A 23,596-nucleotide genomic window follows, 5' to 3' on the forward strand; every position below is an offset into this window, starting at 1 on the left:
ATAACCTGATTTTAAAATGGACCAAGAATCTGAATAGATATTTCTACAAAGATGACATAAAAATGGCCAACAACCAAAGAACTCAAACGTATTAGCAAGAAAAGAACAAGTGATCCCATCTCAGCGTGGGCAAGGAACTTGAAGAGAAACTTCTCTGAAGACAGGTGCACAGCCTACAGATATATGAAAAAAATGCTCATCATCCTTAATCATCAGAGAAATGCAAATCAAAACTACTTTGAAAAATCATCTAACTCCAGTAAGATTAGCCCACATCACAAAATCCCAAAACCAGAGATGTTGGCGTGGATGTGGAGAAAAAGGAACACTTCTACACTGCTGATGGGAATGCAAACTAATATGTTCCTTTTGGAAACATGTTTGGAGAACACTTAGAGATCTAAAAATAGACCTGCCATTCAATCCTACAATTCCTCTACTAGGTATATACCCAGAAGACCAAAAATCACATTTGTACCAGAATGTTTATTGCAGCCTAATTCATAATTGCTAAGTCACAGAAGAAGCCCAAGTGCCTATTGACCCACGAATGGATTAATAAATTGTGGTATGTACACCATGGAATGTTCAGCCTTAAAGAAAGATGGAGACTTTACCTCTCACATGTTTACATTGATGGAGGTGGAACTTACTCTTCTTAGCAAAGTATCTCAAGAATGGAAGAAAAAGTATCCAATGTACTCAGCCCTACTGTGAAACCAATTTATAGCTTTCATATGAAAGCTATAACCCAATTATAGCCCAAGAAGAAGGGGAAGGGGGAGGCAGAGGAGGGGGGAAGATGGGTGGAAGGAGGGTAATTGGTGGGACCACACCCACAGTACATCTTACAAGGGTACATGTGAAACTTACTAAATGTAGAATATAAATATCTTAACACAATATCTAAGAAAATGCCGTGAAGGCTATGTTAACCAGTTTGATGAAAATATTTCAAATTGTATATAAAACCAGCACATTGTACCCCATGATTGCATTAATGTACACAGCTATGATTTAATTAAAAAAAAAGAAAAAGAAATGGCCAACAGGTACATGAAAAGGTATTCAACATCACTAATCACCCAGGAAATGCTAATCCAAACCACTGTTAAGATAGCTATTATCAAAAAGACAAGAAACAAGTGTAAAGAAAAGGGAACCTTTGGACACTGTTGGTAAGAATGTAAAGTGGTACAGCCATTATGGAAAACAGTATAGCGATTCCTAAAGAAATAAAAAATAGAACTACTGTGTGACCCAGCAATCCTTCTGGTCATTTACAAAAGGAAAGGAAATCACTACCTGTGTTCAATAGAGTATTGTTCAGGATAGCCAAGATAGGAAACAACCTAGATGTCCCATCAGTGGATGAATGGTTGAAGAAACTGGGGTATACATATACAGTGGAATAGTATCCAACTCTAATATTTAAGATTTTTACTAAATGAGTAAGTTATGGCTCTTCTTGGCACAAGGAGAAAAAAATAGGTAAGTAAATGAGATGATGAATATGTCAATTTGGTCCACTCTAGTCACCATTTTACTACCTATTTGTATCTTATGATATTATTTTGTGTACCTTAAATACATACAATAAAATTTGTTTATTTTTTTTTTAAGAAAAAGCCTCTGTTGAAACTACATATTTTTAACAGACATACAAATTCTCTATGCTGGGGGGAAAAGAGCTTTTCTGTAACTATTGAGTAAACAAAGTCTTTGGAAAGCATTGTGAATTTTAAAATGGGTAAAGGATTTGCTTTTAGAGGTACCGGCAATGTTAACATAATCCCGCTATAAAACTGTTAACTTTACATTGATGACAGCAGAATAAAACATGTGAATCAGTAGGTCATGAATCCCTTCTGAGGCCTGCCATTTTCCCCCTTTAATTTGGCTGCTATATTTTATGCTAAAATGTTCCACTTCTTTTAAAAATAACTTTTCTCAAATAAATAAATACTTGTTTTAGAAGACTGTATTTTAGGAACTCTGTTAAAGATAGAAGTTGGAAATTCAACCTCATTTTGTATTTGAAATTAAAGTCTGCTTCAGATTTTACCAATGTTGTGGGTATGTAGGAAATGGGGGGTGGAGCACCGGGCTGTTGCTTTTAAATCTAAACACTTTGATACCTAGATACTCCTGGCTGAGAAAGCAATACAGGTGGCATTCTTAGTTTCCAGTCACTTCCTACCTCTAAGAGAACAACTAGTTAGAAATTCTCCATCAGCTGGTTGTTTTATATTGGCAGGACTCATAACACGCTCTTTTTTGGTGCATGCTTTTGGGAAATAATTTTTGGATAGTTCTAAATGATTTGCATGAGACTTCATGCTACACAGAACTGCTCAAATATTATCAAATATGGAGAGTAAAAATTGTTCCTTTTTCCTTCTAGGAATTGTAAGTTAATTTCTAAATGTTGATATTTAGAATGCATCCTCATATTTTCTACGCTGTTTCCAAGTCCTTATTGGCTTGTTTGGTATAAAATACCACAATTTGCAGCCTGATTAATTACCATTGCCATATTTGTTTTGAATATAAACATTCCGATAAGAGTTTTAAGGCTGATTTTTAATTAGTCTATAACATTGCCTTTCCAGAACATGTCTGTGTATGAGTTTAAGTCCTGAGAAGTTTATAATTTTGTATGTTCTTTTTGGACACATTTGACATTTGTTTCTCACTTTTCTCCCCACCCAGTGCATTCTCTTTTGAAGTCTGCCTTTAATAGCATTGCTATAGAGAAGGAGAAACTGAAGCAAATGGTTTCTGAGCAGGAGCACAGTAAAGGCCACAGCACGCAGCTGGCTCGACTCCGACAGTCACTGTCCCAGGTATAGAGGGTGTGTGTTCCCCCGTGCATGACACGCCCCATCCCTGTAAGATGAAAGATGGAGAGGCAGGAGGCAGTCAGTCATAGGGCCGGACAGTCCTCTGAAATTCTCCCGTGAAACTGTACCGGTGTCATATTTTCTTACTTTTCCCCTCTAAAATGTCCAGGTAAGAGTGAAAATAAACCAGTTGCTTGCAAGCATGTAATTGTTATTTTGGCTGATTGAACACTGAATGCCTCTCTAAGGTCATCTATAAGGTAGTCCATGGTTTTTAAAAAATAATAATAATGCATGGGGACAAGACATGATTGCAAGAGGGACTTTACCTAACAATTGCAATCAGTGTAGCCTGGCTTATTGTACCCTCAATGAATCCCCAACAATAAAAAATAATAACAATAATAATAATAATAATGCGTTTATAGGCTTTACACATCTAAACTATGTTCCAGAATATATTTAGCCCAATGGTAAATAGAATAAAATCTACTAGAGCCTCTACACTTACTATTTTCCCCTTGCAGCTTAATCTGTTGAAAATTACTGATCACTATTACCTATTTTTCTTTTCTAATTTGTATAAATAATGCTCCTTGAAGCTGGATTTTTATATTTGATATGTATGTATTTTATACAGTTGAACTTACCACTACTAATCAAATCCCTAAGTGTATACATATCAAAGTTGTTTTAATATCAAAGTTGACATTTCTGATAGAAATCCTTTAAAGCTACACTTATGGTGTTTTACACTACTTCCTCTGAAGTAAATATGTTCTTTAAAGTCTATAAATGCACTTTAATTCCTTTGACAATTCAGTGTTGTTATGCGATTTTGTGTGAGAACTCGGTGTTTATATAAATATTGTTCACTTCCTGGTGCCTTGGATCAGAGCGAAGGAGCGTGCAAATCCTGGGTAAGTGGTTCTCCATGTGGGTCAGATCCTGCCCGAGCAGTTTTCCTAAAAGTTAGACTTGAACTGTCTCACCCTGTTTTCTGTACCTGAACTGTCAACTTATCTTCGGTGTTAAGTTTTGTGCTACGGGGCGCTGCAACCCGGGCCATCCCTGCATTCACCATGGAACACTGCCAGCTGAGGCGCACTCGCTGCTGCCAGGGCAAAGCCAGCGGCCCGGAGAGCATGAGCATTGAACGCACTACTGACCTGCCAGTCCGCAGAGGGCTTTGTTCATGAGAACACTTTAATGATTTTCCCTGAACTCTCCTTATGCCATGTATCTGTTGAAAACTCAAGTTGACATTAATCAATTTTCCAAATCATTATTCTGAAAGTATCATGGATTGGAAAGGTCAAAATAACTGCCAAGTAAACATTCAAATGTCATCTTGTGAGCATGTAAAACATGCTTGTGTCCCCTTAAATGTTGCACTGTGTCCTTCAGATATATTATACCGTGGAGGCTTAGCGATAGAAATCCAGCTTGGACTGAGGGAAATAAGAAGAATGTGTTTTGCTTTTTGCTTGCCTGCTTGTTTATTTGCTTGTTGGTAAGACAGAGAATGGCCAATAAAGATCTAGATTTGGGCATCAGGCGGGATTAGAAATGATTATTAAGAGCAACTTTAACACAGTTATTCATTTGTTTGTGCCCTTATTCATTGAGTTTTGTTCAATTGACTATATATTAGGTATTGGGCAAGGTGTGGAACTCCAAGATAAAAAGTAGCTCTGGCTTTGTTCCCAGGAAACTCATGATCTGACCCATTCTAAGGGCACTGTTCACCCAGGAAACAGTGATAGGCACCCCACTATAGTCCATTCAGAGTGGTGCATGAATAGGCAGATTCCCAGGTTACTTGTTGTTCAGAGGCATGGGAGATCGCTGAGCTGAGAGCAGAGTCACAGATCAGGCTTCACAGAGGAATCAGCCCTGAACTAGGGCTAAGTAGACAACAGAAGCTTCTTTGGGAGTACCTTATGCTAAAAGGATAAAAGAGTAAAAATGGAAAATTGCTTTGTTATATCAACTGTGCAACCTTTGGGTTAAGGTATTCCCCCCCCCCTTATCAAAATATATGTATTTGTATCTAAAGTTAAAAAGCATCAGCAGATTTTTGTTGGGTTATTTGGGTTTTTGTTTGTTCAGTTTTTCTTTTTAACCAAAAAGTTTGATTTCATCCTAAAAAGGCATAGAAATAATTTGACACTATTAAGTCCCAAATAGACTCACACCCTGTCCACTAGAAAATTCAGTGCCTGCAATTGTGCATTATCAATGCATTTTGGCAACGTTCACATTCTTGTGTCTGTCCCACACACCCCCACTGGGTGCCCTCACTGGCCTTTATTCCCATCACCTCTGAGTCTGAACTCTTATGTGGAAATGGCCACAGTCTCTGCTTATGCATTTGCGTTTGCTGACAGTTCACTCCTTTCTAACAAGTCACTAGCCATGATTAGGCCAGTGGAGAGATATCTATAGAATGGCAGGCAGTTCACAGTGGCTGTGGTATGGGACGAACAAGGAAGAATTACCCTAGGAGTAGCTAGTTCAGTAGGTAAGAACCCAGCACACGAGGAACCATCTGAAGGATTTTAGTTTATCCTATCAGCGATGGGGAGGGCTTAAAGAATTTTAACTGGTAAATGATAATGCCAGAAATTGGAACCGTTACTGCATATTTCTGTATATTAGATTATTCTAGTACAATATGGGGGTGGATGAAATTCAGGCAAGACTAGTTGGGCAGACTCTTGTGATATTCAAGATAATGTGAGAATATTTTATGATGCTTGAGATAATATCCCTGAACTAAGGAAGTTCCAGCCTTAGCAGGAGGAAGGGAAACATTTCAGTGACACAGAGGACAGAAAGTCAGGGTGGCTTGGAGAGCAGCTCAGTGTGAGAGGCACAAGAAGACAGAGGCCAGGATGTTCACTTGGACAACTGGTTATATGATAGTTCTCCCCAAGAGAGAAAATACAAGAGGGACAGGTTTATGAGAGTTAGACGTTGAGTGATTTTTGTGGCGATGGCAGCATCTGTGGACCATCCGACAGGCAGTTAGACATTTTGGTCTAGTGCTCAGGAGACTGGCCTGAGCTAGGGAATGTGGATATGCCGGTGGTATCAGGGAAGTCATAGATGTTGAAGATGTTGAAAGAGGTTCATTGTATTGATGTTGCCATAGAGAACATTAATATTTAAAAGACAAACTAAGAAAGAGGATCCTTTGATGGCGATGACAATTGAGATCAAGGATGGAGATAAGATAGTCTCGAGAAGGAAAGTGAACCAGTATTGATTTAGCAGCAAGTAATATATGGAGCGAAAGTCAACCCTGGATTTGGTAGTCATCTTGGGATGCTTACATCATCAGGAAAGGGAACCACAGAGAAGGAGACATTGCAGGCAGGAAACGTTAACTCGTCAGCCGTCTGACTGACCGTCTCTGTTCTCACTGTCCCTCTTGTAACACAGCACTTACAATTGAACAGGTACTAAATAGCTTGAATATGTTGAGACAGTTATTCTCCATGTTTGAGTATGTTTGTAAATTAGTATAACTTCACATTATAGTGTGACTTCAAGTGGCCTAAAGACATCTTTGGTCCATATTCAAGTGTCATCAATGAAACCCCAAGGTATTTTTCTCATGACCTGTTTTTAAGGCAGGTCTAACCCCACAGAAGGAAGAAGGAAAAGAGACTGAATTTAAATGACTTCTTTTATTTTTAAAGCCTATATTTTATTTGACATAAGTCCCATTTGATATATGTCTAATGATTAAAATGCTGCTTTTCAATAAGGCTTCAGCAAATCCACCCTTTAGAAGACACATCGCATATAAAATATATGAAATGATGAATTAATAATTTATGCCAAATATTACATACTCAGCATAAAGCATCATCTGCCTTAAGCAAGTAATAATTTGCAAGACTAGACAGTCTAGGAATTCCTCTTCTAAAGAAATACCACTTCCCTGATCTATATATACAACACATGCATAATTCTGTTATTTTACCCCCATGAAATTTACATAAACTTTCACACCCGAGAGGCAGCATAGATGTTGGTCTCAAGACTATAAGACATTTGATGTGACATCTATCTCTTATAAATGACTTTATTTCACATCAGCTGTAATCTCACGTCCCACTTAATGTAGTACTTTGAACACCAAAATCAAGTCATAGATAATAAAATGAAGGCAATCCCCAGGTAACCAAGGTAATCAAAGATTCAGCTCCGCTTGAGTCTATCTTCCATAAGTTATATTTTATCACTGTTACTAGTTTGATTCTTGGCCTTGGAATTTGTGCACAGCTTGTACGAACCGCAGTGGGAATTGGGCCCATATAAATGTGAGCAACAGAATAGCATACATCTATTCCAGCTAGAATGACTGTATTTCATTAAATCTAGATGCCACCAATTATTAGATGCACCATCATTCTGTGTGTTACTGAGAAAGAAAAAAAAAAACCACCACTGTCCATTAAACGACGCAGCGCTTCAGAGACACTAAATGTGAGGGAAAACGTGCATCTTAGAATCCAATGCAAAGTGCCATGTATGAGAATGTAAGTAAAACACTGGCTTACGGCACACAGTGGCATAAGTTAGAATCCCAATCATAGTATCTGTCATCATTCCTTTCCACAACATTTCACAGACTCAAAATAAATATTCTATGATAGGATAAAAGTTCTGAGAGTGTTTGTTCCCTGAGACTTGGCCAAATTTTTTGTGTACAAAAACCTTCTTCATAGAATCCTTTCCATCCTTTTTAAAACTATGTAGCAACTTTAAATTGCTGTCATTTTAAACACAATTTGGCAATATTTATTTAAAGTCTTGCCCTTTTACCCTGTAAGTCAAATTACACAGGTAAAGTGATGCTGAATATAGAAAATAATTATACATATTAATGTTCATGGCAGCAATATTGATGCTAGTAAAAATCAGTAGCAGTATTAGTGCCCAATAATAAGAAATAATTGATTACTGTGCAACTACTAAGGTTATGTTCATAGAGCGTTTGAAACGTAAATGTTTGTGTGCAAAGAATAAGGGGAAGATACAATATGTAAACTGTGCACTCATTAAACAATATGAAAAAATGCATAACAAAAAAGCTTGATGAAATGGACCAATGGACCATCAGTTGGGTATGAATTTTTAAAAATATTTTTCTAGTTTTCTCATTTTCCAAATATGCAATAATTTTTTAATAGAAAAGACAAGGTGATTTTTAAGGGATACCCAGGCTTTGGTTTTTGACACCTCTAGCTTTGATAGTTTCCATACTCATTTTCTCACTGTTTTTGAACCAGTTTACTTTCATGCAAAGGGTTGAAATTTATGATGATTCCATCTGGCTTTATGTTTCACATCGTTCTCCAGCCATCAGGCTGTCATGTTTTCCTCTCAGAACCCACAGTTCCGCTTAGGAAAATGTTTATGTCTGAGTCTTATCCACTCCAAGGTAAATTCTCACTTGGGAATTATCTGCCAGGGTTGATGAATGATAGTAGCTAAGGAGGAGGGGATTCAGGTAATTGATTCTGGCTCAGACCTTCAAGATACTAACTTCTTTTATAGATGGAGAAGGAATTGTGCGTTCCTTGGACATGTTAGACTTAATGTATAGTGAGGGAGGTGCAAGGCACAAGGCGTGGGGAGATGAGTCTGCATTAGGGAGAGTTTTTCGTGCAGTCCAAGCTCACTAAAGCAAGCAGTGGGCTGCCTGCTGAAGAATCTAGGCATAATTCCCAGCTTCAAGGTGCTTCCTTCCTGGGCCTTGGGTCTGCCGTAATGCAGTGATAGCTCCATGGCGTTTCTTGTTCAGTGGCTGGTGTGAGGGACTGGTGATCTGCCTCCTTGTTCTTGCTATGAGGCTATTCACTCTCCGTGGGTACATTCCCTTCATGAATCATGCCATCTTCTGGGCCTTTTTATGTCAATTATCACTAAGAGCATCGTTTCCCTGACAATACCTCTATTCCTCAATGTTCCCAGGGTGTCTGTTATATCATTACAAAGAAAATAATTGAATTAAAGGGAGGGAAATAAATAAAGGTAGTCCTGAGTACTACCTGGGAGCACTACCCCAGAACTCATGACACTTTGTAGCAAACTTCAAAAACCATCCTGCGTGGTCGAGGGAGGCGGGGCTGGCTGGGCAAGACACAGGGACGTGGCTGCTGCACGCTCCGTTGTCGCTTACACTGCCCACCACTGGGGTCGCCAGTGTTGGAACGGGCTTGCTAACATGCTTTCTGTGCTATGTAACAACATGTTTTCCTACCACTGCATATATATTATTAATAAAATGACTTCCTATAAACTCACATCTGATTTGAAAAAGTAGAAGCAGAATTGAGTTGTCTCCTCTTGTCTCAATTCTGAAAATGATTAGAATAAGAACTAGTGAAATGCATTATTAAAACAGAACCAAACTGTTTTCTTGTGGCACAATATTAATATTTTGGCAGTAAATTATAATTATTTACTCTAAGTGGTAAACAATGAAAGATCTTGGGTTTTAGTAGTAGGAATCATTTCAAAAACTTTAGTTTGAAAAAAGTGAAAATTAAAATGTATGAAAATAAAAATACTTCTGTTATTTGTCATTCCAATGAGAATCGTTAACCAAGATTTCTCTCTCTTACTCCCACACTACTCTCATCCTCCCAGGTGAGGAGAGAACAGGGTTTCAACAATGATAAAATTAAGAAAAGACATATAGGGTAAACTGAAATCTCTCTCCAGTGAATGTCAAAGTAAACTTTGCATGCAATATAAAAATACCTTGATTATGTTCTTATGAGAACCCCAAATACCTATGATTAGCTCCTGAAAGTACAGACAATTCCCACTAATTATAATGTAAGCATTGGAAAAATCTCAATAGCCGGAATGAATTTTGCAAGATTCTGACCATGTGTTTCAATCAAATTAAACTGCCTTATTTTTCACCTGAAAATATTGAGGGCCAGAAAGGTTAACTTGGTTTAGACCACTTAGCTGTGGGATCAAGAGAACCTGATCTTCTGACTCCCAGGCCAGGATATTTTATTTTTCATATCACATCCAAGAAAAGTAATAAATTATGCACCGTTTTAAAAATGGCTCATTCTCTATTGATATTAATGGCTGGAGGTTATCTCGTGTGCCCTTCACACATACCTGTAGGTGGGATCACATTTAATGAATATTGGAAGAGACAAGAATTTAAATGAGAATTTAATTTTTTTCAAATATCCAGAGCAAACAACTCTCCTACTTTCCTTATAAATGACATGTCTATGTTGAACATTTCCACCCTGAAGAAAACCGCTACTTATCTCCTTGCTCTTGAGTTTTTATGAGGTTGTTTTGTTAACACTGTTTCCAGTAGAAACAGAAGGTATAGTTACTTTGGAAGAACCACTAGTTGAAATTGGTATAAAACCTTCAGCTAAAGACCAATGCTGCAATTAAAAATTGCAGCTTACCATGAGGCCTCCACATACATGGAGGCACAATATACCTGGTTCCAAATATTTCAATAACTAAGACCATGTTCCATATACTTCTAGGCAGGGAAATAATGAACACATAAGCGCGTCTGTAGTAGTCACCAGGCATAAGAATGATGCAGTATTCTTTTTCAGATTCTAAGTGTTTGGGATTTCGCTCCAGGAAAAATGATCCTAAGCACTTTTGTAGAATGAAAAGATACTAGGATTCTTCCTTGGAGGCACGTGGTTTATTTACTAAGCACCTTAGCACTTCTTTTTCTGACATACTCCTTTTTTCTCAGATAGCCAGGGTTACACGTATTTCCTCTTGTCTCCACATGCAGTGACCCTAGGATCTGAATCCACTTTTGATCCATCAGTACTTGGCAGCCCACCAGATCAAGTGTATCATTTGACGTATTATATTTTATGAACTTGTTCTGAAGGCTTTAAATAAAAGCCAAAAGCTGCGAGTGAACATTCTCTCCTCAAAAAGCAAAAGCTAGGTTGAACGGAGGGAAGAAGTGGGAACCAGGGTGGAGAGAGGAGAGAAGAGGCTGTTCTTTGCACTGCTCAGCACCAGTGGAGAGTTTAGCTAATTTGCATTTATCCTGGAAGTTTTAGTAGATACAGAGTTGTAATTATGATATTATATTTGTATGTGTATTGGTGTACTTTATGAAGTCATAAAGTCATTCAGTGGCTCTGAATGAAGCAGAGTGCCCATGCCCTGGGTCAGATGCCCACTTCACTGAATCTTGACATTGATCTTCTACTTCAAAACATCCACCTTTATCTCCAAATTGCTGATTTTAATGAGAAGGGAAGGAAGATGTCCATCTTTTCCATGGGCCTTGTCCTCACCAAGGGCTTGTACTTGAGGCTTGATGTTATTCTGGTTAACCACATCTGTGTAATATAAGTGAAGCATGTTCCCATAGATCAACGTGGTGTGCATTCCCCGAGGATTCACATTTTCTTTGTTCCTGTAGGGAAGCAGTGCTTGAATAAAGCTGTTCTCTTCTGTATAAATGCAGTTGCTCCATGCACTAAACTCTATTATAGCGGGTAGTGTTTTTCTCGTGCTAACTGAAGGTATGTTGAAAGTAATGTGATGTAGATAACCTGGAATTAGTTTACTTTCAGTATTTTGTTCTTATATGGTTGTCAATGTCTACGCTTGGTCAGTGAAGGCACCTTTTTGTCTGTGCTTGAGTTCTGCTGCACTGTCATATGTATTAATTATGTGCTCCTGGAAAATGAAAATACAGCTATTTTCTTGAACCAGACTAAAATACAGTTCTGTAAACTAAAAACAGTTCATTACTTCTTCCATTTCCAAACACTTTTTAAGATACCTCTCTGGAATTAAAATGACTTTCAAACTTTAGAAACTTGAACAAATAAATAAATAAACTGAAAGAATCAATAGTTTTTATCCCAGGCTGCAAAAAGTAATATATATGTGGTGGTAGACTGGGGTTGGATGTAATAGGCCTGACTCTAAGGAAGAGAAAATTGAATAAATCATTTTATGAAATCCATTAACTCTTTCAGCCCACTAACCTACAAGCAGTGATCTTATATTATAAAAAAGTAATACCTTAATTCTGAGCCATTTGTTTTCTTGTCACTGATGGGCTCTGGCTAATTCCAAAGTTAGAGCTAAAAGCATCACAGGCATTGTCGTCTAAGTCGTATTTGTGTCCTTGTTCTGTCTTTTGCTCGCTTGTTGACTTGGAATTACATGTGTGGTTTTTATTATTTTAAGGCACTCAACCAGAATGCTGAACTAAGGAGTCGGTTGAACAGAATACATTCAGAGTCTATTATTTGTGATCAGGTTGTCAGTGTAAATATTATTCCTAGCCCTGATGAGGTAAGACTCATGTTTAATAGAAGTACCTAAAAAGTATCTAAATCGACTGTACTTTTTCATTTATTTTTATGCAGTGCTTTCGCTGTTATTATGATTCTATCCATAAAGAGTTGTGTGGTGGACAGTTCAGCGTTCTTTAGACTACAGGATGTATATGAGTTTGACATCATTGATTCTTGGTGATCAGTGTCTATTTTTATTCATCTTTATTCCTCTGTTCACCTAATACCACTGAATATTTTATTTATCTGTCTACTCCAGCTTGTTAATTTTCTGTGCCATTCTCATTCTTCATTCTAAATGTTCCTTATCATTAAATGGACAATGAAATATTTTTAAAAAATTTTTTTAGTTGAGAAGTTGCTAAATAAAAGTTTTCTTGAGATTGGTTTTAAAAGCCCTATCTAAAGGCACAGGGCACTTGACCTTGCTCATGCTGATGGGGCTGCTGCAGTTGCTGCAGCGGGTGAGGATGATCCACAGCTGACAAGGTCAGTGACTGTCCACTACGTGCTGGTGTCATGCTAAATACTTTGCACGTGTTATCTCATTTGACACTATCAACAGCCCTCTGAGGTAGGTGACATTATTATTCCATTTTTCAGATTGAACAAACAACAAAAGAGAACATCCAGCGTTTGGGCTAAACTTAACTGTGTAATTCTATGTATGACCGTTCATAAAATTATTATTTTATAGCCATGAGAACATATACGTTTCAACAGCAATATAAGAGTTTTGTATACAGTGGTCCATACAACAAGATGAGAATTTTAACTAATCCTAAAGTCATATTTGCACCAAAAACATGTATTTGACTAGAAATCTATAGGTTTGTGGGTTCGAATTGCTTAGGAAATATTATGCTAAGATAGCTTATCTTTGACTTCAGCTGTCCACCCGACAGCCATCCATGGGCCCTATTTTCTCTAATAACAGTTATTTTCAGTCAATGTCCCAAAGTCTAGAAGTAGTTCTAAAATTTGTCATTTGAAAATTATTTAATCATCTCAGTTGAAATCTTCTTTCAACCTGAAATGTATACTAGAGTACATATATTATAGTGCTCTTACATATATTTCTAATTAAAACTTATCTTCCCTTGGTGGGTGCCTGTAGTCCCAGCTACTCAGGAGGCTGAGGCAGGAGAATCGCCTAAGCCCAGGAGTTGGAGGTTGCTTGAGCTGTGTGACGCCACGGCACTCTACCGAGGGCAATAAAGTGAAACTCTGTCTCTACAAAAAAAAAAAAAAAACTTATCTTCCTTGAACAAAAATTTATCACTATTGTATAAAAGTATACTTTGAAATAAGATTCAATACTCTGATCATGTGTCTCATTGGTTAAAATTCATGATCAGATTAGAAAGTCACTTGTATATATTCTGTCTCAAAAATTAGTCTTATAGTCTCAGCTTTCAAATGTTTGCATTTGAAAAAAATTAATCTTATTATTTTCTTAGCACATCTTTAGTAGTTTCTACAAATACTTCTTGAGGTTTAGGATACTGATTAGAATATGACTAGTAACAGCTGGCATGAGAGTAAGAGAATGATTATGTCTCTGCAATCAATTTAGAGTATTAATAGAGGTTTAACCTGTTAAATTCCACTTGACATCAACTGAGCATGGATTTCCAATTAAGACATGGTACTAACATCCTTCAACTATGCATTTTGGAAGTTTTAAACATAATAGGAGGAAACTTATGCAGTGATCATTGCTGAGTTGCAAGTGAAAATTACTTGTGTCACCACTCTTCTAACGCATAGTGTTAAAAAGTAAAACTCTGGCTAATGTAAAGGAGTAGCTATTCCAACAGGAGAGAAAATGATAGCACCATGTATTTCTCTCCCCTGCAGGCTGGTGAGCAAATCCATGTCAGTCTCCCCCTGTCACAGCAAGTAGCCAACGAGAGCCGCCTCTCCATGTCAGAGTCTGTCTCTGAGTTCTTTGACGCCCAGGAGGTGCTCCTCTCGGCAAGTTCTTCCGAGAATGAGGTAAGGTTCCTTCACCTGTCCTCTCCTACTGCTTGGGACTGTGAGTTTGGGTTAAAGAAAACAACACTGTGGAAATATGGGTGTGTGTTTCTTTACATCACAATAAGATACCCAGATTATGGCAATGCTGAAAAACAGGCAAACTCCCATCAGTTCCCTTTTATCAAATACATCTTAACACTTCTGAGCACCAGTAACTTAAATTTGATGAACTAAGGGAAAAAAACTATTTATTCTGTCTCTCTTCCACAATTTATATTTCAGGGTAACCAAATCATTAATGACAAGAGCTCTTTATAGAAGAAGAATTAGAAAACCACTATTCATGTACACGCACAGACACATAAATATTACATCTCTTTGCCAGGGACATGAACTCAAACCTGGGAGGATAATGTCTGGCACATACTCACTTGAGTAATTATGATTTTGGAGCAGGTTGTTCCCTGGCTGTCATAAAAACTATTGGATTACTCTTCATGCTCATAAGTCTTGGCAAGATTCCTTAACAGGAAACCTGTTCCTTGGTCAGGTTACAGAACTTAGTTCTTACACTGAAATTTAGTCAAGTATGTTTGATTGGTGTTTTTGTATGTTTGGGTTTTTTTTGAGACAGAGTCTCACTTTGTTGCCTTGAGTAGGATTGCCATGGCCTCGCCATAGCTCACAGCAACCTCAAACTCCTGGATTCAATTGATCTCTTGCTTCAGCACCCCCAGTAGCTGGGACTGCAGGCACCCACCACAACGCCCAGCTAGTTTTTCTTTTTTTTGTAGAAATGAGGTCTCACTCTTGCTCTGTCTGGTCTTGAACTCCTGATTGAGCTCAGGCAATCCACTCGCCTCAGCCTCCAAAAGTGCTAGGATTACAGATATGCGCCATCATGCCTGGCCTGCTTGTTTTTATTAAAATGGATTTAGGGGGCAAAAGTGGCTTTCTATCACATGACTGAATCTCACAGTAGAGAAGTCTAGGCTTTCTTTTTTTTTCTCATGCATAGGGGAAGCAGCCAAAACTCTTTTCCACACAGCTGATCAGGAATTTTGCCATTTGGAATTGCAAATCTGTACTGCATTTTTACAAAAAAGAACTGAAATAGCTGTTAAATGTTATTTCCTTGGGTGTAGGAAATTGATTCGGGGAAACATCCTGACAATTACTAGTAGTTGTTTTTGGATGTTTGAAATTATGAGTGATTTTAGAAACAAAGGTAAAGAGGAAATGAAAAAGAAATAATGAACACGTATCAATTTCATACATGGGTAGTGCAAGAAAAGTAAAGCAGGGTTCTTGTACTGAATTTGCCCGCATACCAAGGCGTGCACCTGCTTCTCAGATCCCACAGCACACAGTAACAGGTTCACAGAGACCCCCATTCACGGGCCGGAGTGCTACTTTAATTACTTGTAATGGCAATTAATACTGTCAGGTGGACAAAATAATCATGCTTGCTGGTTAGTGCCTTGTTCCCTATGGGCAGATTTGCATGGTAGTCAGGAGGATGCAGAATGGTAATAGAAGAACTGAGTTGATTGAATTTAAGGCCCGGGGAGCCAGGATGTTAAAGCTCCATGCTCCCTCTCCATCACAGGGAGGAGGCCACATGGCCTGGGTATATGTGACTGTCAGCCTGCACCCTGGGGACCACTGTTCCGTGGGCATGCTACCAGAACTTCCTTTTCTGACTCTTCTTTGTCTGAGCTCCCCTAACTGACAAGTCCTCATCCTTCTATCAGGTTATAGTTGAACTTGACCGTGTGTTACCTGAGCTCTCTTTCCTCATCTGATGACTTTATAGCTTATCTCTCTGAGAGCAACTTTATCTCCCTGTTTCCCAACTCCTGGAGCACACCAAGCTGAGTCCTCAGGTACTACCTGCCCTAGATGCTGGAGACACAGAAGGGAAGAGGATGCAAAGCAGGTTGTTACATGAGTCCCAGCACGGTGCTAGTGCCCCCCTGGGGGTGGAGTGAGGGATGGAGGAAAATGAACCTAGAGGCAAAATAGAGGATGAAGGGCAGGGGCGCATGGAGACAGTGAGTTCACTTTGAGGCATCGTGAGTTTGCCAGACCGCACAGTGAAGTTATCTGTCAGGTATTTGAATGGTCAAGTCTGAAGCTGAAGGACAAAGCAAATCGAGAGAGAGCGTCAGCTCAGGACCCACGTAACCAGCTACCTGTGAGACATTGCCACCTGGTGCTCACTGAACCTCTAAATCAGCATATCCAGAAAAGGGTTAATCAACAAGGGTCTTCAGTACACACCACCACCACCACCACCCCCTGGTGGGGGGAATGCCCAGCCTGCCCACACCTCTCATACCGCCTGTCCGAGTGTTCTTGTATCCAAGTGTTCCTATCGAATGCCCAGGCATTATTCTTCACTCATCCTGCTCCTTTACTACCACCCATCTTGGTTCACTCATCAGTTTCTGCAACTTCTATCACCTAAGCACTCTCAGAAATGTACAATTTCCTGCAGCCTCACTGCTGCTGCTCCACACCTAGATCACCCTTGCAGTCCTATACCTGGCTTTCCAGCCTCCTGTCTTGCCCCTCCTATCTGTTTTCCACTGGCAACCTGAGATGATAATCTTTCTAAAAGGCAAATCTGATTATGTCCTTATTCCCCACAGTCCTTAGGCTGATAATCTAGACTCCTTAGCTATTAAAACAAAGACCTTTCAGTCTGACCCCTGCTCTCAGGGCAGCATCAAGCCCCCGTCTTCTTCTAGGCTTCCCAGCAGCCAAAGGAAAGAGGTGTCCATTTGCCAAGGACGCCTGTGTCTCTGGCTGTAGCAGGAAGAGTGACTGGCGTGGATGTGGAGAGAAGGGAACACTTTTACACTGCTGGTGGGACTGCAAACTAGTACAACCTTTCTGGAAGGAAGTATGGAGAAACCTCAAAGCACTCAAGCTAGACCTCCCATTTGATCCTGCAATCCCATTACTGGGCATCTACCCAGAAGGAAAAAAATCCTTTTATCATAAGGACACTTGTACTAGACTGTTTATTGCAGCTCAATTTACAATCGCCAAAATGTGGAAACAGCCTAAATGCCCACCAACCCAGGAATGGATTAACAAGCTGTGGTATATGTATACCATGGAATACTATTCAGCCATAAAAAAAAAATGGAGACTTTACATCCTTCGTATTAACCTGGATGGACGTGGAAGACATTATTCTTAGTAAAGCATCACAAGAATGGAGAAGCATGAATCCTATGTACTCAATTTTGATATGAGGACAATTAATGACAATTAAGGTTATGGGGGGAAGCAGAAAGAGGGACGGAGGGAGGGGGGTGGGGCCTTGGTGTGTGTCACACTTTATGGGGGCAAGACATGATTGCAAAAGGGACTTTACCTAACAATTGCAATCAATGTAACCTGGCTTATTGTACCCTCAATGAATCCCCAACAATAAAAAAAAAATAAAATAAAATATCATTTCCTCTGGGCCGAGTCATACGGCCTTCTAGGTGCATTCTTGGTACATTTCTGGCTCTGTCTGGCCTCCCCCAGCCTCCTGCTCCAACTAAGAGAGGAAGCTACTTAAAAACTAGGACTCTTTTCTAACGATCCTATATCCTAGCTCACAGAAGACCCTCAAGTGTACATATGCCAAATACACTATGACCTCTGCTTTTCATTGCAGTGATATTTTGTTATAGTATTTGATTATCCTAGCTTTCAATACTGAACAAGAATGCTGATGCCTCTATGTTCTTTATTCTTCCCTTCCTTAGGCTTCAGATGATGAGTCTTACATCAGTGACGTGAGTGATAATATATCTGAAGACAACACCAGTGTTGCGGACAATATTTCTCGGCAAAGTATGCATCATTTGAGCTTCCAGGTTGTTCTATCTACATGCCAACACTGGTGACTAAATGAACAGACACTTCCCCCACCACCACTAATTGTTCTTTTTGCAAGCTGATTGTTCAGTGGATTTTAATTTTATATATCTGTTGAGGTGAATGGTTGAAAATATCGTGAGATAAATGGTGAGGTAGTTAAAAATGTTTACCTCTTACTCAAACCCAAAGTTTAAGTCTTTGCTAAATAGATTTATTTCTTTTTAATTTGACATACCTTCCTTGATGATATTTGAGGATATTGAACACCTGTTTAAAAACCTATATGCTAATGTTTTATGCATTTGTAGCAACCTTGTTTGAAGTAATTCCATTTACTCTTGAGTCAGTACAATGAAGGCTCAGGAAATATATCACAATCATAATATTTTTCTGCAATCATACTTATTTTAAGGAGTTTTTTCCCTTCTTGATTTTATGAAATCAGGAAAGCAAAGTATCTTTCATTGTGATTCTCCCTCTTCTAGTCCTGAATGGGGAGCTTACAGGAGGGGCCTTCCGGAACGGACGTCGAACGTGTCTGCCAGCTCCTTGTCCTGACACCAGTAACATTAACCTGTGGAATATCTTGAGGAACAACATTGGTAAAGACCTGTCCAAAGTCTCTATGCCTGTGGAGCTAAACGAGCCCCTCAACACTCTGCAGCATCTCTGCGAGGAAATGGAATACAGTGAGCTTCTGGACAAGGCTTCGGAAACTGATGACCCATACGAGCGCATGGTAATCAGTAACTCCGCAGAGCCCTTTAGGGATTCACCACTTCTAGACATGGACTAAGCCAGAATTTGTTATGATGACGAATCTACTTTTTGCGTAACATTCTCACTGCCTACGTGAGAGAGAAGTGGTCTGTGTGCATAAATCAGACAGTGCCAAAAAGTCCCAGATATGTCTTTCCTAGAAGATACACCTTTTGTGGCTTATCCTTGGTCTCTAGAGGATGTTTCTAAAGTTAGACAGTAAAGGCATCATGTTCCTTAGAGGTTTAAGGCATGCCTTGCCCTGCTTTATCAGCTTTTCCTGAATGCCAAGATAACCCATCTGTTCAGGAACTTAGGTCTGAGAGAGAAATCTCTTGTCTGTACTCTGCCCTTTACTCCATGAATGGAAAACTTGCCCTGCCCTCTGCAGAGCACCAGCGGCCACAAGCCCCCTGCACATGGTGCTAAGATTGGCATGTGGCATAACCTATAAACTGGGTTCCAGAACCTTTGAACTCTGAGATACCCGTGCAGTTGGGTGGACGTGTAAGTAAGGAACACTTGACCTTGATGGCCTACTGGTTCCCTGTTCTGTGTATTTTTTTTCACCGTGTGTTGATGGAGCTGCTGTGCACATTGAAAATACAAATGCCATCACATCCTCACCCATGCACGTGGAGTGTGTAAAATCTAGAGGAAAAGGGACAAAAGCCCAGGCGGTAGTCTCTCCTATATTATTTTCCTTTCTCCAATGTTTTAACAGGTTCTCATTGCTGCATTTGCAGTGTCGGGGTACTGCTCCACGTATTTCCGAGCAGGAAGTAAGCCATTCAACCCAGTCCTGGGGGAGACTTATGAATGCATCAGAGAAGACAAGGGATTCCGATTTTTCTCAGAACAGGTTAGTGCCAGTGCACTCAGTGAGGATTCTATAGAGGTAGGAAAGCAGTTTGCAGATGGAAACAGCCTTTGATAACGATTTGGGGTAGGTTATGATACCAGTTCATGGAAAATTTACTGAGCCCATCAGCATCATTGCCCCCTGGAAATTATGTAAGTTCTCGGTGTTTAAGCATAGAATCTTGAAAGCTAACAATTTACTTACACATTCTGAGAGTAATTCACTAGCAGAAATGAATGAATAGTAGCTTTTATTGGGGGTAACCAGTATATATTGTAAAAACAATGATCGCTTCTGAAAGTTTTAACACTGATGTCACTATCTTCTCTTTTCTTTTTAATTACCAGGTTAGTCATCATCCACCCATTTCTGCCTGTCACTGTGAATCAAAGAATTTTGTGTTTTGGCAAGGTTTGTATTTCAATTATAATTTAAAATCACACGTAGGAGCCTATGATAAAATGTCTGGCTTCTGAAGGTACATCATGCCCAGTTAGATCTCTACCTTTGGAACTCAGAGCATGTTGGTAATTGGTGCCAAGTTCCATTTGAAAAATTACATTTCCTGCTTTAAATATGAAAGTGTGTCATCTAGGAGATGAGATTGCTCATCTAGGAAGCAAAGCCTTCTGGAACGGCAGAGCTCCCTGCTGCCTGTGCCAGCCCGGAGCCGTCACCTTGTCCCGGTGCCTCACTGTCTGTGTCTATAACATGGAGGCTCCATATGCTGCCTTCTCGTGTCTTGGGGGTGTGCAAAGACATTTTAATCCAGCAGGAAGGCTCTACAGCACATCATCTGTGGTCATAGTCTGTGGAGATGTATAAATGTTGCAATAATTCCTGGTCTTTAACTCACTGGGACTCAGGGGTTTGGATTGAATTATTTACTTATTAATACCTATTGTTTAGTCAGAGTGTGACAAGTTTGCCTTAAAAAAAAAGTTTCAAAACACCATTAGGAAAAAAATAATATATACACAAATTTGACCATAAAGTGCAAATAATTCATACGTGTCTGGCAGGCTACTTCATTGCTCACTGAATGCATCACCGTAATCTGAAAACACACTAAATTGTAGAATGCTGTAACTGTACTTTATGAGACAGTAAATCATTTCTTAGGCATAGCCAAGAGTCAAAAATTTTGTGGAGGCAGCACCAAACTCCTTTAGATCATCAAAGAGAGGTGGTTGTTACAAATGCACAGGTAAATGTGAGTTTCCACAAGGAAAACATAAAGCCATCATATGAGATGAAGTGCTGGGGCTGGGCAATATCTTAACAACAAATGTAGGAACATGTTCATTAAGTTAAACTCACTTTTTAATAAATCTTATCTGTATTAAGAGATTTTTTTTTTACTGTTTTCCCAAATCATATAACTCTTCTATATGGGGGGGGATCGTGTATATAAATCAATGGTATTACCATACTGCAATTATTTTTCACATATACCTCACGCGTGGTATATATGTTAACTATCTTTACCTTTTAATTAAAACTTACAACATTTGTTACTACCTGGACATTAAAGCACTGTGGAGTCTGGGTTTATATGTGAATGTGAAGATGTACACATGCATACATTATTCCAGATTTCTCCCAGTCTTGTTAGCTGAAAATTAATAAAGAGTCAATATTATAGAGAAACATAGATTATTTTGGTTAACAGTTCATATTGTCACCTTGGACCATCTTCAGGCACTGCTATGTTAAATCAACAATGTAGAACCAATTGTGATTGCAAAACTTTTTGTCAAATATAATATGAGTTATTTTTTACATAACAAATGATTATATCTGGAGTATTTATTTCTTCTGCTTATGTTGTTTAGATATCAGATGGAAAAACAAGTTCTGGGGAAAGTCGATGGAAATCCTGCCTGTTGGAACACTGAATGTCGTGCTTCCGAAGTAGGTGGCTCTCAGCTCCCTTTTGGCCTCTGCTTTTCCTAAATCAGAAGTGGTATTTTAAACTCTAGAAGTTGCCAGAAGTCCATTTCTATGTATGGCCAAAGAGTTAAGAGTTTTGAGAACGCACTCCCCCCCAAATGAGAATAGCATAGGTATCAAAGTTTCCCAACATCTTTTCACATCCTCCACCAGTCAGTATCAGGTACCTGCCATGACCCAGCCGCTGGGCTGATATTCATTTTATATGGAAGTTCCCCTGTTTAATATCTGTGCCATACAATTTATAATTTCACTTTTGAGTTCACCTTAGGTCTGGGGACTATTTTAAATTTTAAGTTATATAATCAATGAAGAGTTGTGGAATCCTTTTATAGTTGTGTTCTAGAGGACATGGCCTCTAAACCTTTTAAAATTAATTGAAGTTTTTGTTGAGGCCAAGGGCTTGATTATTTGTATTTCTTCATTTGTTTTTTTTGTCTTGTTTCTGTCTCCTTGGATGACAGAATGTGCTGGTGGACTGGATAAGGAGGAAGATGGGGAGAGGGAGGTATTCCCAGGACCTCAAAACAAACTTTCAATATTTGAAAATTCATGAGGAGGAAAGTTTTCCTAGACATATAAAGTGCCTACAGTAGACCAATTTATAAATTTGGGGGGGAACTTGAATCTTTTTATTTTATCTTAAAATAACATTTTATTTGAAAAATATATGTAATGTGCAAAAACTTAAATGGTGTTTGAAGCTATGTCATTTCATTCCTTGGCAGGAATTCTGTAACTTTACTGCCCAGAATTTACATTAGGTTTGTGCCATCTTGGTTATGTTCCTCACTCACTTCTCAAAGAATTATCCACTTCTTTGTTCTTAACTTAGAGTCTAAAATAGTGTTTCCAGAGTAATCGTTCTATGTGCACACCCTGTGGTGCCCCTCTCCACCTGGCCTCCCTCATGCGGGCCCACTGCCTGCAGAGTAAATCACGACTCCTTGGTACATCACTGAAGGCCTATGGGCTCTCCCCTCATCATACCTTGCCTGCCTTGCCTCCAGCCACACCTGCTTAGGTGGAGCACAGCTGTCACAGGTGTCAGATACCTCGTGCTCATCTGACCTGTCCGGCTTTATGGCTGCTTGTCCCTGGCCAATGGTGTACTCCTATCCATCATCCAAGTTTGGCTGGAACCCACCCTCCTCTATGACATCTTGCTTGACACTCAGCCCGTGGTCAAGGCAGATCTAAGGACTCAGGACTCTTTCTGTGTGTTCCCGTGATGTTTTGTTTATTGGTCTTTGATAGCCCTCACCATACTTGAAGTATTTATTTACATAGCCATCTATCCCTAGCATACATTTAGCAGGAAATAGGTCCTATTCAACTTAGTAGCTTTAGCACCTGTCTCAAAAGAAGCATGTAAATATTCCTGAAGTAAATTAATCATGTAATCAATTATGGCCACATAGAGACTTTCAAGAAAGAAAAGAAAGGAAAAGGTTGGGGAGGGACTTTAACCAAAGAATATTCTTTTTAATAGAAACATCCATCTGCATTTGAAACCTCACTGTTTCTAATCAAAGTTATATTCTTCACTAGGTACGGAGATTACTATGTGTGGAATAAAGTCACCACATGCATACACAACATCCTCAGTGGGAGACGGTGGATAGAGCATTATGGAGAAGTAACCATTAGAAATACCAGAAGCAGCGTCTGCATTTGCAAGCTCACATTTGTCAAGGTAAGTAATATCGTACAGCAGTAAAGGAAAATAGTACAAAGTGCCTCCTAAAGGAGAAATGGAACTGTCGCCTTAAACAGCAGCAAGCGAATCTGCCCTGGAGCATCCGACCTTGACATTGTCGATAAGAAACCAGGAGCTGGAGAAGTTCCTCAAGGCATGCTGGCTCCTGAAGATGTGGCGGTCAGAACGGGTGCCATCTCAAAACAGAAGAAAACAAATGTCTTTAGCAGTTCATTAAGTGAAATTCCAGTGAACACTT

The 23,596-nt window shown here is 39.2% G+C and overlaps 1 protein-coding gene across 11 annotated transcripts in view; it reads left to right on the plus strand.

The window, feature by feature from the left end:
* The window catches only part of OSBPL6 (oxysterol binding protein like 6), a 225,152-nt gene that overhangs the window by 194,958 nt on the left and 6,598 nt on the right, over positions 1–23,596 (plus strand). For 5 of the 11 annotated variants that reach the window (XM_053597362.1, XM_053597364.1, XM_053597366.1 and 2 more), the window contains 9 exons: positions 2,713–2,846; positions 12,090–12,197; positions 14,060–14,197; positions 17,950–18,037; positions 18,550–18,803; positions 19,548–19,685; positions 20,033–20,096; positions 21,521–21,599; positions 23,190–23,334. In XM_053597362.1, the coding sequence (XP_053453337.1) occupies positions 2,713–2,846; positions 12,090–12,197; positions 14,060–14,197; positions 17,950–18,037; positions 18,550–18,803; positions 19,548–19,685; positions 20,033–20,096; positions 21,521–21,599; positions 23,190–23,334 (1,148 nt within the window). Of the gene's footprint in view, positions 1–2,712; positions 2,847–3,739; positions 3,764–12,089; positions 12,198–14,059; positions 14,198–17,949; positions 18,038–18,549; positions 18,804–19,547; positions 19,686–20,032; positions 20,097–21,520; positions 21,600–23,189; positions 23,335–23,596 lie in introns of all 11 variants that reach the window. The other 6 variants (XM_053597359.1, XM_053597358.1, XM_053597360.1 and 3 more) reach the window with 2 other exon arrangements.

This window comes from Nycticebus coucang, chromosome 7, assembly GCF_027406575.1.
Source record: "Nycticebus coucang isolate mNycCou1 chromosome 7, mNycCou1.pri, whole genome shotgun sequence".
Classification (NCBI taxonomy): domain Eukaryota; kingdom Metazoa; phylum Chordata; class Mammalia; order Primates; family Lorisidae; genus Nycticebus; species Nycticebus coucang.